Here is a 14,698-nt window from a genome sequence, read left to right as displayed (position 1 = left end):
TCCGTGTACCCGTGGGCTGCCCTGCCATCCAGGGTAGTGAGAGCGGACGAGCGGGTTCCGGGCAGTAAATGGTGCCCTCCATGACCGTGTCAGCTCGTCCATGCACTTCCGGGGCGGAGGTTTCAGTCTAGCCTCGCGCTCACGGCAGCCCGGGAAGCATAGCGGATATCTGAGTGTCAGCCTCAGACTGGGCGAGCAGACCCGAAGGTGGCAGCACAGACAAGTCATCAGCATCAGACACCGCTGTGACGCTCTCCAATGCAGCAGCGATGTCGTCATCCAATTCCGGGGGCTCAAGGGAGAATGCTGGCTGGCCGCGAGGCGAGCTGCACTCATCCTGAGCTCGGACGGAAGCAAGCAAGCAAGCGTGTCGGGGGGGCGTGTGGTTCATGGGGATTTACCCACCGAGCCCGTCATCATTCCCAAATCGCCTTCATCACAAGCCGGGTCGTCCTCAATGCCGTGGGAAGAAGGAACAACACAGGGGCGGCTGAAGTTGATTTCTCTCGTGAGAAAAGAAAGCCGTGACCGCAATGTTGCCACGGCTATGTTCTCGCACTGAGAACATGAATCATTCATAAAATGCTGCCTGCGTGTGATCGCAGCCCAAGCACGCGAGGCAGCTTTTATGATGTCAGAAGTGGAGAGAAATCAACTGCTTCCAGGAACTACACAGAGGCGGAAAGACGTCTTTAAAAAGACGCGTCCTGAATAGGATGTTCAATGCCTGCTGTGTATTGCTCTTTTATGAGTGGGAACTCAAACTCTTTTATAGGAAATAAACTCTTTTTAGGAGGAGAAACACTCTTTCAGGCAATGAAAGCGCTGTCGAAGCACCCGGGGGCGTGGACTGCACATTGTGAAGAGAGAGAGAACGCCAGCTGGAATCGTGCCGTAGATCCAACAGCAGTGCTTATCGCCAGTTCCATGTTCCATGCACTTTAAATATATAAAACATCTGAAAACAATCTGTCAAATATTTGCAGAACTGCTGACAGTGTACTGTAGCTTTCCAAAGAAAATACAGCATATTCATAAATTGGTAACCAAAACAAAATTCCTTGTTATTCTCTATATTTAGTGCATAAAGCAGGCCACAAGGGCCGCATTGGAGAGTGATCGCATTGGAGAGTGATATTGATGTGGAAATGTTCTTCACCACTTCAAGGATTCACATATTCATTCTGCGTGTGTGGTTTTCCCATGCCTCAGTACTTTGTAGAATGCATAAAACAGCAGTGGACCTTCTATGTGATGTCAAGTCTTCCATCTATACCAGGGGTAAAAGGCTGATTACAATAAAGATATAAAGGCAAAATGATAACACTTGATGGTGAAGCACAATCATAACATTTCAAAAATACATCTTTTTTAAATCGTTTTAAACATACATTTCTGTGAAAAAGTATGTGCAAAAATCGGAGTTTTGTACATTTGTTACTTTGTATGTGGTCAGTGGTTTTATTGTAAATTGTGGTAGATGGATGGATGGACAGACGATGAATGTAAAGTCTGGTGGTAAAATCTTTGACCTTTCATTACTTTGGTGTTCAATGGTTAAATTATGCAATCTTCAGGTGTGAAAGACTCACAATGTACACTTCTCGTTTCATCTAGACATACCTTTCATTCTGAGGAATTGCATGGCATTATGAAGATAGGAAACCGTCTCTGTTTCTGTCGTAACCTCCGTTCCCTGATGGAGGGAACGATAAGTTGTGTCGATGTAGTGACACTAGGGCTGTCTCTTGAGAGCCTTGGTTACCTCTTATCTTTGAAAAAAGGCCAATGAGAATTGGTGAACAGAATTTGCATGTCCCCCCGGACATATGGGTATAAAAGGAGGGAATTGTGCGTCTGTTCGGAGCTGAGAGTAAGGTCCTGGCCCTTTCAGCGGCTTAGTGCAGTGTTGTGGAAAAAAGGACACAATGTCTTGTTCCCCTTCTGTCACTCACTCGCCATTGTGTTGATGTAGTGACACTAGGGGTCCCTGTTTAAAAAGACCACAACGGATTGCGTTCGAAAATAGCAGGTGCATCAGACTGCACGTAACCTTCCCCAACGCCCCAAGAGACGTCATATAGTTCCCTACATCCCTGAGTGTGGGAAGCGACATAACTAGCATGGAAGCAGGCCATGCCAGCTGCGGTCTTTTCTCTCTCTATGTTTTCTCTCCATAGAGTGTTAGATTCGACATGGGCCATCTAACGCTATAACACGCATCGTGGAAGGTGTTCTTTTCCAATCCTTTGCTTTCAGGGGGAAAAGACCCCGCTGAGACCACATCCTGCCCATCAGGGGAGGTTAACATGTGGCAAAGTACATCACAAGGGCTTACCAGCCACACATGGAAGTGGCGCGGTGCTAGGTCCTGCCTCGATGGGGAGGAGCTCTACAAACACAGTGACCGGAGGGCAGAGGGAGCTCTGCCCAAGGGAGATGCGTGTCCGCCAACAGTACCACTAGAAATACATCACAGGGGATATTGAAATAATCGGAACCTGTGGAGCACCTGGTCTGTCTGCGAACTTCCTCCGCTGAGTTCAGAGTCAGAGGGCTAGGGAGGAAGGACCCCCAGGGTCCGTGACTTGTGGACTCGACTGGGGGAGTAGAGCGCATGTCTTCACCTCAGGAGAGGGGAAAGGCACTATGTGCAAGTGATACACCCGGCCAGCTGTGCATTTGTCAGGTGCCATTGGCCAGTGCCCATGAGGATGCCACAGTCCTTGTAGAGTGCTTGAACTCACTAGGGGGCGGGCACGGCCTTGGTCAGGTAGGCCAACGCAATGGCTTTCACAATCCAGTGGGCAAGCCTCTGTTTAGAGACAGTGTTCCCTTTCCGCTGTACATCAAAGCAGACAAAGAGCTGCTCAGAGTGTCTAAAGCTCTGCGTTCAATCGAAATAGGTGTGCAAAGCCTAGAGAGGAGAGGCTCGAAGCACTTACCTTGCTCTGTGTACCCGGCCTGGGGCAGGTAGGTGGCTGAGTAGGAGGTTCTGTAGCGACGACCTCAAGACCTCCTCATCACCTGCCAGCCTGGGGGGCAAGTGTGGTGCAGTCGGGCCCGACTGCCAGTGCTCGGTGTCTGATCACCGTTAGAACGGCGATTGTGGGCACCGGCTAAGTGACCCAGGGAGTGAAGAAACTGCTCTTTTTTTGACAATGTGGGTACCGCAGCCCATTGGGGGTGCGGCAAACAAAGAATGGAAACAAAATATTCTCCACCTGGACTGCCACCGAGGGATGAAGTGGTCTGAACACCAGCTCTGTAGCAGATGTTTCTTTCCCTGGGTTGCCCATCTCAGGAGCGCATGGGAGCCTTCTGGTTCGGGAGGTGGTTCGTGAGACGGCGGTGTCTGTCACCACCACAGGGATACGCCCTTGGTGAGCAGACGGGACGTGGGATCTAGAGCTGCTTGTCGAAGTCCCGTATCTCAACCAGATTCAGCAACAGGTGGTGTTCCTGGACCACGAGGGTGGACATCGCCTGTCCGAGTGTGTGCGCTGTGACATTTGGCCCGGAGGGGGAAGTCGGTCACCGAGCCCAGTTCCTGCGGCACATCAGGATCAGGACCTGCCAGGTGCAGATCTTTTAACGCCTTGCCCTGCTGGACTTGTAGGAGGGCCATGCCGTGCAGGGCGGAGGCTGCTTATCCAGCAGTGCTGTAGGCCTTGGTTGACCGAGACATCAACCTACAGGCCTTGGTGGGAAGTGGCGGTTGATCCCGCCAGGTGGCGGCGTTTTGCGGGCACAGGTGCACTTAACTGCCTTATTCACCTGGGGAGCTCCGTGTACCCATGGACTGCCCCGCCGTCAAGGGTAGTGAGAGCGGACAAGCGAGGAAGACGGTTTTGGGCAGTGAAAGGTGCCCTCCATGACTTCGTCAGCTCTTCATGTACCTCCGGAAAGAAAGGAACTGGGGGGGGGGGCAAGTGGGTGGCTGTGAGAGCGCCCCGAACCCAGGAACATCTAGCCGCGAGGGCTGAGGGGAGGACAGAGGGTTCCAGTCCTGCCACACACTCACGCCGGCCAGGGCGTCAGACTGGAACTAGACTAGACCCCGGAACGTAATAAGGAATGTTCCGTTATTTTCTATGCAATTACAATAAATGGGGAAAGTTTTCAAACTTCAAAAATACACAAATGCACAATAAATGTATCATAAAAGTGGTCAATTCAACTGCATTATATATAAGTCCTTAGAAGTCCTATGATAGCTTTATGTGAGAAACTGACAAAAATCCCTTTTCACAAAGCTGAGCTTGAGAACCATGTCTGTCCGATTTGTGAATGAACCATTAACACTGGTTCTGTGAATCAGATCAACATTTTCTTTGAAATAAACATTAAAGTAATATTCCAGGTTCAGCAGCATTTGTGGTATAATGTTGATTACCTCAAAAGTTAATTTAAAATCGTCCCTACTTTTCTTTAAAAATAAAAATATGGGTTCCAGTGAGGCACTTACAATGGAAGTGAATGAAGCCAATCTGTAAATGTTAAAATACTCACTGTTTCAAAGGTATAGACACAAGATGTAAACAATATGTGTGTTAACATGATTTTCTGTGTAAAGTTATATCCAATTACACAACTTCATTGCTATGACAACATAACAACATTAACCCTAAAACGACCGTGAACATTTTTTTTAACAACCTTACAGCTCAAATAATACACAAGTTTTCACAGAAGAATTAATGTGTGCTTTTATAAAATTATAAACGTCACATTTCTGCTTTTTAAACCCTCCAAAAATTGGCTCCATTCACTTCCATTGTAAGTGCATTACTGAAACCTAATTTTTTAATTATTTATCTTTTTAAAGAAAAGGAGGGACTAATCTAAATGATTTTTGTTGTTAACAACATCATGCCATGAATGCTGTTGATTGAGCTTAACTTGTATTGAACCCAGAATATTCCTTTAATAAAAAAAATGGACATCTTTGAATGAGATAAATGTTAGCTTGGACAGATGTTATGATTTTCTGTGAATAACCTCTTAAATTTCTGTTCACATTCATTGTAACTGCATGGAAAAGAACAACAAGTCTGTCTTTAATTTTCCATTGCAGAAAGTAAGTCACGTAGCTTTAATATGACACAAAGACAACTAAATAAGGACAGAATTGTAATTTTTGGCTGAAATATTCCATTATTTGGTCATAAGATGGAGGGATGTTCCCCCTACTTATCTCTATAAATATAAATTATCTTTTAAAATTCTTAATGTTACTTAATATTATGGCATAATGAAAGATGTACTTACCTCTGAATGAACTACAAAGTAATGGCTGCTTCCACTTGGCGGTCTATGTTAAACATATTATAGCAACCAAAAAGAACACCAAATGCTGAGGACATGTCTAGGTCAATTGTCGGGAAGAGGACTTTGCCTTCAATTGCCAGCATCCATTTTCTGCTGCAGAGAATGGAATCCTCTAAAAAAAAGTGAATATACAGTGTGTGTGTGTGTATATGAGCGTGTATTTATCAATTTGTGGGGACCAAATGTCCCCATAAGGATAGTATAATACAACATTTTTGACATTGTGGGGACAATTTGTCGGTCCCATGAGGGAAACCATAAACAATAATTAGAATAAATTATGTTTTTTGAAAATGTAAAAATGCAGAACGTTTTCTGTGAGGGTTAGGTTTAGGGGTAGGTTTAGGGATAGGGGATATAATATTAAGTTTGTACAGTATAAAAACCATTATGTCTATGGAAAGTCCCCATAAAACATGGAAACCCAACGTGTGTGTGTGTGTGTGTGTGTGTGTGTGTGTGTGTATACTGTATCTCACAAAAGTGAGTACACCCCTCACATTTTTGTAAATATTTGATTATATCTTTTCATGTGACAACACTGAAGAAATGCCACTTTGCTACAATGTTAAGTAGTGAGTGTACAGCTTGTATAACAGTGTAAATTTGCTGTTCCCTCAAAATAACTCAATACACAGCCATTAATGTCTAAACCGCTGGCAACAAAAGTGAGTACACCCCTAAGTGAAAATGCCCAAATTGGGCCCAATTAGCCATTTTCAGTGGAAGAGGACTTCAGTGGCAACCTATGAAGCTCTGGTAAACTCCATGCCCAAGAGGGTTAAAGCGATGCTGGAAAATAATGGTGGCTACACAAACTATTGACACTTTGGGCCCAATTTGGACATTTATGTATTTATTTATTTATTTATATATATATATATATATACACACAGTATAAAAGTCATTGCATAATTTACAGAAATTGCTAGCAAAACACAGATCCAAACCTCAGGCAACATTTAAAAATAGATATATCTTCCTCTTTTTAGAAAGACTTTTTACTGGACTCTAAATCGCTTGATGTTCTTGCGAAATATTCTTCTTGCAAGCACATGCAGAGGGATTACATGGGAACAGTTTTTCTCAAAGCCTCAATCCTTTTGTTCTGGTTTAGTATAGCAATTGCTTTTTTCATATCCTTTATTAAAGGCAGGGTATTAAAAGAAAATATGCTGAGCAGCTCAGATTTTTTTGTCCTCAACAGAGTGCCTTTCACCTGTTTCCAACAGCCTGTGGTGAGTGGTCGGACATGTTTTTTTTTTTTTTTTGTGGGAACTATGGTTTGCTTGTTTAATGAAATTGTATAATGTTTTTTATAATTTTGTCAAGATTTAAACACAGACTAATCTCTTGCTGCATTGCTCACTCATTTCTTAAAGAGATAGTTCACCAAAAAATAAAAATTCTGTAATTTCTCACCCAACTTAATTTCTTCTAGGGTTGTTTCCATACCATAATCATATATTACAATACTATTCAAGCTAAAGTATCATAATACCGAATAGTATCATGATACCACACAAAAGTGTGTTCATTCTTAACACAGTTTGTTATAGCAAAGGTGGACCTTAGAAACTTGCCATTCCACTTGTTGCTCCGGAAGTGGTAAAAATAACTGATTTGATGGCTCAAATTGACTAACTTGTTACCTAATACATTCTTAGTTAAATGTAAAAAATAAAAAACTTTGATTCCATTATTTCTGATAATATTTGAATGTTGGTAACATAAAAATAAAGTTATTGTAACATTGAAAAGACTGTTTTGAGCAGCTGTTTCATTATTACAGCTAGTGGTCCACCGATATGGGTTTTTTAATGGCCAGTGCCGATATCCAGAGAGCAGTGTGGTCGATAGGCTGATAAAATGCAGATATAAAACCCATTTAATATTGTAAATAACATATACATAAAATAGATAAACAAAATTGTAAACTCTTATATAGCACTATATTTACTAAATTTCACACACAACTTTAACTTTGTAAAAAGAATCTAAAAAAATAATATTGTTTTTGAAATGGTAGATAGCAGTTTCTTCTCATTTGTGTTGTCAGCTAATTTTTGTCGTTTATTTGCACATGAAGAAATTGTTAATATATTAGGAAGAAAGAAATGGTGGATGCCGCGGAGAATAGCGTGAAGCCTCCACATGCACTATGTCTCCACGGTAATGCGCTCAACAAGCCACGTTCGATTTTTCAGAGAAACGTTAAATCTGCAAATGTTGAGATAAAGCATTTTGGTTAAATGAAGTGGCACAAACTAGTGTGTATTCTGCAGGAGCAGTGGGATGTGTCCGGATGTGTTTAATAAAGTTTCTGGTGTTTCCCCCTTTGACTTGAAATTTCACGGCAAATGGGTTTTCCCGGTCTCATCAGGCAAAACCCCAAAAAATGCAAAATATCGCTACGTGAATTGTGTTGTTTAAAAAGCTTCTCACTCTCCAAAGTTTTACTTAAATCCATATTATCCATTAGGAGACACGACCGCCAAATTAACACGCTGGGATTCAGGCGTATGTATTTGAAGAATGGGAAAACCATTGAAAACTAAACAACACAATCTTACGGGCAAATTCTAAACATCTAAACAACATGTCGGTCCCAAACATTCTGAGTAACATCTCCTTTTGTGTTCCATGATAATAATAACTCATACATGTTTGGATCAACAGAAAAGTCTGTATATTATGACAGAATGTAAATTTTTGGGTGAACTATTCATTTAACTCTTGTAGTTGTATAGGATTCCAGTTGTTACATGTTTGATTGTACTGGTTTGAATGGAGCACTTTGTATCTCATATGTGTGCTGGGGACTGGACTTTGGGCTTGTGTTGTGAGTGTGTAGGCAGGGACGAAATGCTGACTACCCACAGTCTTAAAGTGCTGACAGTAAAAGAGATGGTGCCTGAAATAAGACATGGATCCTTAGAGAGCAGCATATATTCAGGGAAGATCAGAGAACGCGCACTGATTTATACACTCATAGACACTGTTTTACTGAAGGAACAAGGGCTGCTGCTTTCTACTCTCTTTCTCTCACTTGCTGTCCCCATGTTTCCCCTCACACACATACCTTTAAGATCACACGATCACACTTTCTGAACTTTAACACACTTTCCAAGGTGTATCATAACCACTGAACTCAGACATTTGTATTTGTCATTGCTCTTTGATGAGGAAACACTGATCAAAGCCATAGTCTCATACAATTAGGCTGTGCACAAGCAGTTCTACTGTATTGTCAAGTAAGTCTCTCTTTCATTGCCAACATTTTTCTGTTTATGGATTACTTCCAGTCCTACTTAACACACTTTACTAATATTGATCACCTAGAAGCCTGTCTGGCTAGACTGTGAGTGGACTGAGAAGGACCGTCTTGTTTTTCTGAGAACCCTTTTTAAATTATTTATTTTTGTTTTGATGCTTTCAGTCTCCTGTATGAAGGCTGTTTAGACTGTCTGAAATGTAAGTACATATATTTTAATGGCATATTTTACACATTATACATGATATTCCATACTAAATTATATTAAAAAAGAGTAAATGTTAATAATATCAATCCAATAAATTACTTGAATTAATATAAAATGTAAAACAATAATAAAATGATAATAAAAATAAGCCACAAGAGGCTATGTGTTACAGTAATTTTACCACAGGTAAACGTGTCCTTAAATTAACACTATACGCAAAGAGTTTATAAAACAGCGGCAACAGCTGTATGATAGAAGACAATCTAAAAAATTCCTATGCCAATTTATATAGATGTATATAACTGTATGCTGTTTACTGGTGCCAAGCAACCTAGCAAGTTCCAATCTCAGCTCATCCAATCAGAATACAGGGTTGAAACTATGTGATTTTTAAATAGTGTGAGAGGACTGAGAGGAACCATCCTGAAAACCCTGTTTTATTTATTTATTTATTTTGTATAAATGCTTTCTGTCTCCTCTCTGAAGCCTGTTTAGACACTCCAAAAAAATACTTTTTGCATGATAACTCCTTACAATTAGTCACTGATAAATAGTAAATAATAATAAATAAAATATTGAAATCATATGCATTAAAAATGTAAAACATTAGACTAATGAAAATGAAATATATGTATATATGTATATATGTGTATGTGTGTGTGTGTGTGTGTGTGTGTGTGTGTATATATATATATATATACAGTATATAAGGCAACAAACCACTTGAGGCTGTGTGCATTACTGTGATTTAACCATGGGTAAGTGGTGTCCTTGGCCCAAGGAGTTATGAAATGTTTTTTTTTATGAAATGGCAACAGCAACAATATTATAATAAAGACATCAATGTTCAATAAATATTTATTTAATATTAACATTAATTACAAATGTATTAACAACAATAACCTGAATAAAAATGTCATCTTCTAAGTACTATAGTTAATTTGCCTGTAGGCTGTTTACATTTGCCAAACCACATAGCAATTGGACACATTATAGAATATATGCATTTATATGCATTTTCTCATCTAATCAGACTTTAGGGTCAGAACTGTCTGTTTTATAAAAAAATGACTTTGTCTTCTACAAGTCAGACGTTATTTGATACCCTTCTACTGTTTCAGTCTGCTATGGAAATGCAGAGATCATAATCTCTGCAAATTAATCTTCATTCCTTGGCTGTCATTTTGTTCCGATTTTCAGATACATTACCTGCTTACCTGAGGTTCTTCTTCCCTGTCCACTTTATCACTCTAGTGTAGAGAGTTTTAGGCATACGTAATATTATCATAAACACCTCATGCTGTACAACATGAAAAAATTATTATACAAAAAATAAATAGATCTTCTATGTGCATAAATAATAATTATACCAAATATAGTTCTTCTCTTTCCTCTGCCCAAATCTAACGTAATTTATTTTATTTTTTTTACAATTTATCCTAGAAACGTGTAAAAGTGTTTGATAGGTGAGCGATGATCATCTCCTCTTTTTCCGTGATCCCAGGTGTGTGTGTGTTTGTGTGTGTGTGTGTTTAGTTGTACAAGTGTTTCACAAAGAGCAAAATGTGTATATTTTCCATCCTTGTGCACAGGAACTAAATGAAAGAAGTGTTAAACATGTATAGTCCTAAGGGGATTGTAGAACAGTGTTTCCCAAGTGTGCCGTGAAAGACTGGCAGGTGTGCCGTGGAAAATTACAAAATTCCACTATAAATAAATGCATGATAATAATAATAATAATAATTTCAGGGATCCAAACTCCTCACCTTTCTGAAGAATTTATTTTTGTGATTGTGAAGAGCAATGATTAATGTGCAAAAGTGAGTGATAGCCTATTTATACGCATTAAGGGTCTTTCTCGTGACTCGCGTCCATGAAGTGACTTTACACCAAAGTGTTTTTCACACACACTTTTTTGCTTCAACAATAATGTCTTTGAGAGTAAGCAACAATAAATATATTTAAAAACTGTCCACATTTCTGAAGAGACATTGATTGTCTATTTTAACTAAATATGACCTTATCGTTTACAAACTGAGACTCCAGTTATTGAACTAATTTAAATTCACCAAGAAAACGCTATCGATTTCTGATATTTTCTCTCTTCCAAATACATGTTTTCAATGTTTATTGTGTACACCTCCCGCTTTTTTACGTGGCAAACTCATAAAATCGCCCCTCTGTGACACTTTCTTCAACTCTTGTCATGTGGAGGGCGATGCGGCGCTCCAGAACCAAATTAAAACAGCCACGAGAAGTCTTCTGTCCGAGGCAAAGACGCCTTGATGCGTGACAGGCGAGCACCCACTTTAAGTCGAAGCGGATTTCTTTTGTTCATATTTTACTTGTATTTGTTTTTTTATAATATTGCGTTGTTCATATGTCGTGTTTTAGTGGCAAAAACATTCATCTGCTTGGTGTGGTATCTCTGTTGTTCATCTGTTCTCCTCATAAATAGCCTAAATAAAGACATAATCTGCTATATGGTCGTCCAGTAAGTTCATGATTAAAAATTAAAATGTGAATGAAAATAAAAGCTATTAAATGTCTTATGATCATTAAAATATGAAAAATAAAATGACGGGTAATAGTAAGTTGTGACGGAATTTTTACGACCCTGTCCATCTAAATGACGGACGATAAGAAAGTCTAACGCAAGCTCTGTATGTGACTTTTTTTTTTTTTTTTTTGCATAGCCGAATTTCAAACATTACAAGTAAACGTGCTACTAAGACGGACAGAAAACATGGACAAGGTCTTGAAAAGGATAAAATATCGACGATGGTTAGCCTATGTGGGATAGTGGTGTGCCGTAGAATGTTTTTAGTCGTAAAAATGTGCCGTGGCAGAAAAAAGGTTGGGAAACACTGTTGTAGAGAGAGGATTATGTTGTCAGAGCCATGTAGTGCAGTATTGTCACAATTACATGTTTATTGTTCCCTGCTTGTTTTGTGTTTTGATTATGGGTTTTGTAGTTCTTGTCGTTGTCTTTTGTTTCATGGGTTCTTGTGATTATTAGTCACAGGTGTTTCCTAGTTTGCCCCTTGTGTATTTAATCCCTTGGTTTTCCTGTGTTCTTTTTAGTTATTTTCCAATTATGGTTGTAATATTTGTTTTCTTGATTTCTAATGCTTCCTGTGTTTAAGGATTTCCTGAATGTGCTTTGTGTAGCTTCATTAAAAGCTGCATTTAGATCTTGAACTTTCACCTAACCTCACTGACCATTACAAATATCCATCACAGTTTACAGAATAACTTTACATTAATAAAATATTCTAATAACCTTAGAACACTCTAAACTGATCGTAAGTATCAGGTTATGTATGAAGTGCACTGTTAAGTGAGAAAAGCTTACAAGAAACAATTACTTTAGCATGTGTTCATAGCAAATAAATCATAAAAAAGGTCCTCCCAGTCTGACATTCTTATCTTATCTTATCTTATCTTATCTTATCTTTTTTTTTTTTTTTTTTTTTTTGTAGATCCTGAAGATTATCAACCACCAATATGGAAGTCCTATCGTGAGTATTTTAATGTTTTTTGAAGGAAATTTTCAATGTCATGCATGTGTCCTAATGATGATGTTCATAGCTAAACCAACATGGTTGTAATATAAAAGTTAAGAAATCATAATCACAGTGAAGACTTGAATACTTCAAAACTAGATCCAGTTGACACACTTCACAGCAAAATGACAAAACTCGGGATTCACAATCCCGATCCCAGAGTATGTGAGCAGTGTGGAGTTGAAGTGAAGTTTTGTGATTTTTGCCTGGAGTGTCTGTGTTCTCTCTCGCTCCAAGATCACTCTATTGTATATATTGTACTGTATAACACACGTTAACCCATAATGCAATTGCATATCAGCAAGATCTAACCATGTATAATAAACAATCAACAGTCAGTATGATACACTCACACACTAATTTCTCAATTGGAGAAATGCAATAACCTGGCATGTGATGTAGCCTAGAGCTGGTGATCAGGGTTCTGTGGAACTTTGTGCTGAAGGGCTCCCTGGCCAGTAAGCATTGTTGTAATTTGTAGCACATCCCATGGTTCACCTCACTTTCCCTCCTTTTCACTCTTACTGTGCAGTGTTTTTAGAGCAGACTCCATCTTTGTCATGTTTGTGGATGTTGCCCAGAATTCACTGCTTGTTCTGAGCTTCCATGACAAAAACTTGGCTTTATTGTCATGTGCCTTCCCGCTCCCTGTGTACAAGTCTTTTTAATACATCTAAACAGTTAGTCCAGATTCTCTCTGTGCTTGGACTGTTGCTGCTGTCCATGATGAGCAGCTTTTATTGAAGTCATCAAGAGAAGGTCGAGTCCATGTGGAGCTAAAGTGCCCCGGCACATCTACTGCTGTTATTGAGCCCGTATTGATCATTTCACTAGTGCTGCTCTTTTAACACTAATCTATGCCAATAATAAATTAATAGCTCATACAAAACTTCTGACATCATTTACCCGCCCTCATTACTCACCCTCCAAAACTTTATTCTGTTATTTTTCTGTTGAACACAAAAGGATAATTCTGAAGCAGCTCTTTTCAGTAAAACAGTTCATTGTAAACATGTCTGTTAGTCGCAGAAATGCAACATAAAGTAATGCATACGACTCGTGCGCTTCTCTCAAACTGCAGTGGAGTATGTCAAGTTATTGAATAGCTTCAGAATACTTGGTTTTGTAGCTGATAAGTCATATAGACTACTATTATGATGCTTTTATAGTGCTTTTTTGGTACTTGGCAGATGTGGTCACTATGAACTGTCATTGTATGGAAAAGAGTGTGAAGAAATTCTCCTTTTGTGTTCCATGAATAAATATAAATGCATACAGGTTTGAAATGACTTTTATACTTTTCCCTTCCAGTAAAGAATGACACAGATTGATAATAAAGGTACATGGAGAGACAAGAGGCTCCTTGACCAGGGGACACAGGATCAGTTTATTTGTATATGAGACACTAGTTTATTTTCCCTTTAGTGTTGGAAATCATGGCTTGAAGTCATTGTGAATTACCCTCTATCAAAGGAATGCTGTTCAGCGTTAGCACAAACTGACCTTACTCTTGCAAGCCAATTAATTTGGAGAGGATAACCTGAGGAATTTCTGGTATTAACCTCCATTCTCTGAACTGCATTTTCAAACAGAGGAGCATAATCAAAGCATCTGTGCTAAAACCCCCTTAAGCCAGATACTGTCCCTTGATGTACTGCACTCTCATATTGACCAGCTGTTCGTGTTGATTTATCCATTTGCCTCCTGCACAGCTATTATTTTACAATAGGTTTACCAATATTACACATTCCACTTTTATAATGTGTTGTAGCTTAGTCTGGCTGCAGTGTCAGTGGCTTTGTATCCTCAAGTTCAGACCTAATGGATTCATGTCTAACAGAGTATTAGGGTTGGCTTGATGCCAAAATGTTTAGCTTTGGTACTACACCACCTCTAATACCTTGATATAGATACTAAATTGATACTACTGAGACAGTACAGTATGTAGACAGTTGAATGTAACAAATCATAGTTAACCAATAAGGGCCATGATAAACCATTAAGCCCATTTTTAAATTAAGCACGATAATTGAAATGACTCCATTAATAACATATAAAACTTTAAACAAATTATCATAACAAGGCTCGTGTCTCAGTATATTTTCTAGAGATGCACCGATCAATCGGCCAGGGACCGGAATTAGCCGATTTTCAGCATGCACGGCCAGATCGGTGACCGGCCGGTCAGCCTCACGTCTTTCCGATTCCAAGCCGGTCCGTTTTGTTGCCAGCGGCGCAGGCAATAACGTCACAGCCGCACGTAAACATGTCATTGGCGTGGAAGATCTTCACTGTGAGTGAATAATATATAAAGTTCGA

At 39.6% G+C, this 14,698-nt stretch overlaps 1 protein-coding gene across 2 annotated transcripts in view; it reads left to right on the top strand.

Annotated features, from left to right (window-relative positions):
* Positions 1 to 14,698, top strand: part of LOC127655629 (beta-chimaerin-like) — a 78,474-nt gene that overhangs the window by 25,213 nt on the left and 38,563 nt on the right. For both annotated transcript variants that reach the window (XM_052143528.1, XM_052143529.1), the window contains exon 2: positions 12,296 to 12,334. In XM_052143528.1, the coding sequence (XP_051999488.1) occupies positions 12,296 to 12,334 (39 nt within the window). The remainder of the gene's footprint in view (positions 1 to 12,295; positions 12,335 to 14,698) is intronic.

This window comes from Xyrauchen texanus, chromosome 15 (assembly GCF_025860055.1).
Source record: "Xyrauchen texanus isolate HMW12.3.18 chromosome 15, RBS_HiC_50CHRs, whole genome shotgun sequence".
In the NCBI taxonomy this organism is placed as follows: Eukaryota; Metazoa; Chordata; class Actinopteri; order Cypriniformes; family Catostomidae; genus Xyrauchen; species Xyrauchen texanus.
Note: the sequence above shows the minus strand (reverse complement) of the source record. Positions and strands in the feature narration are given on the sequence as shown.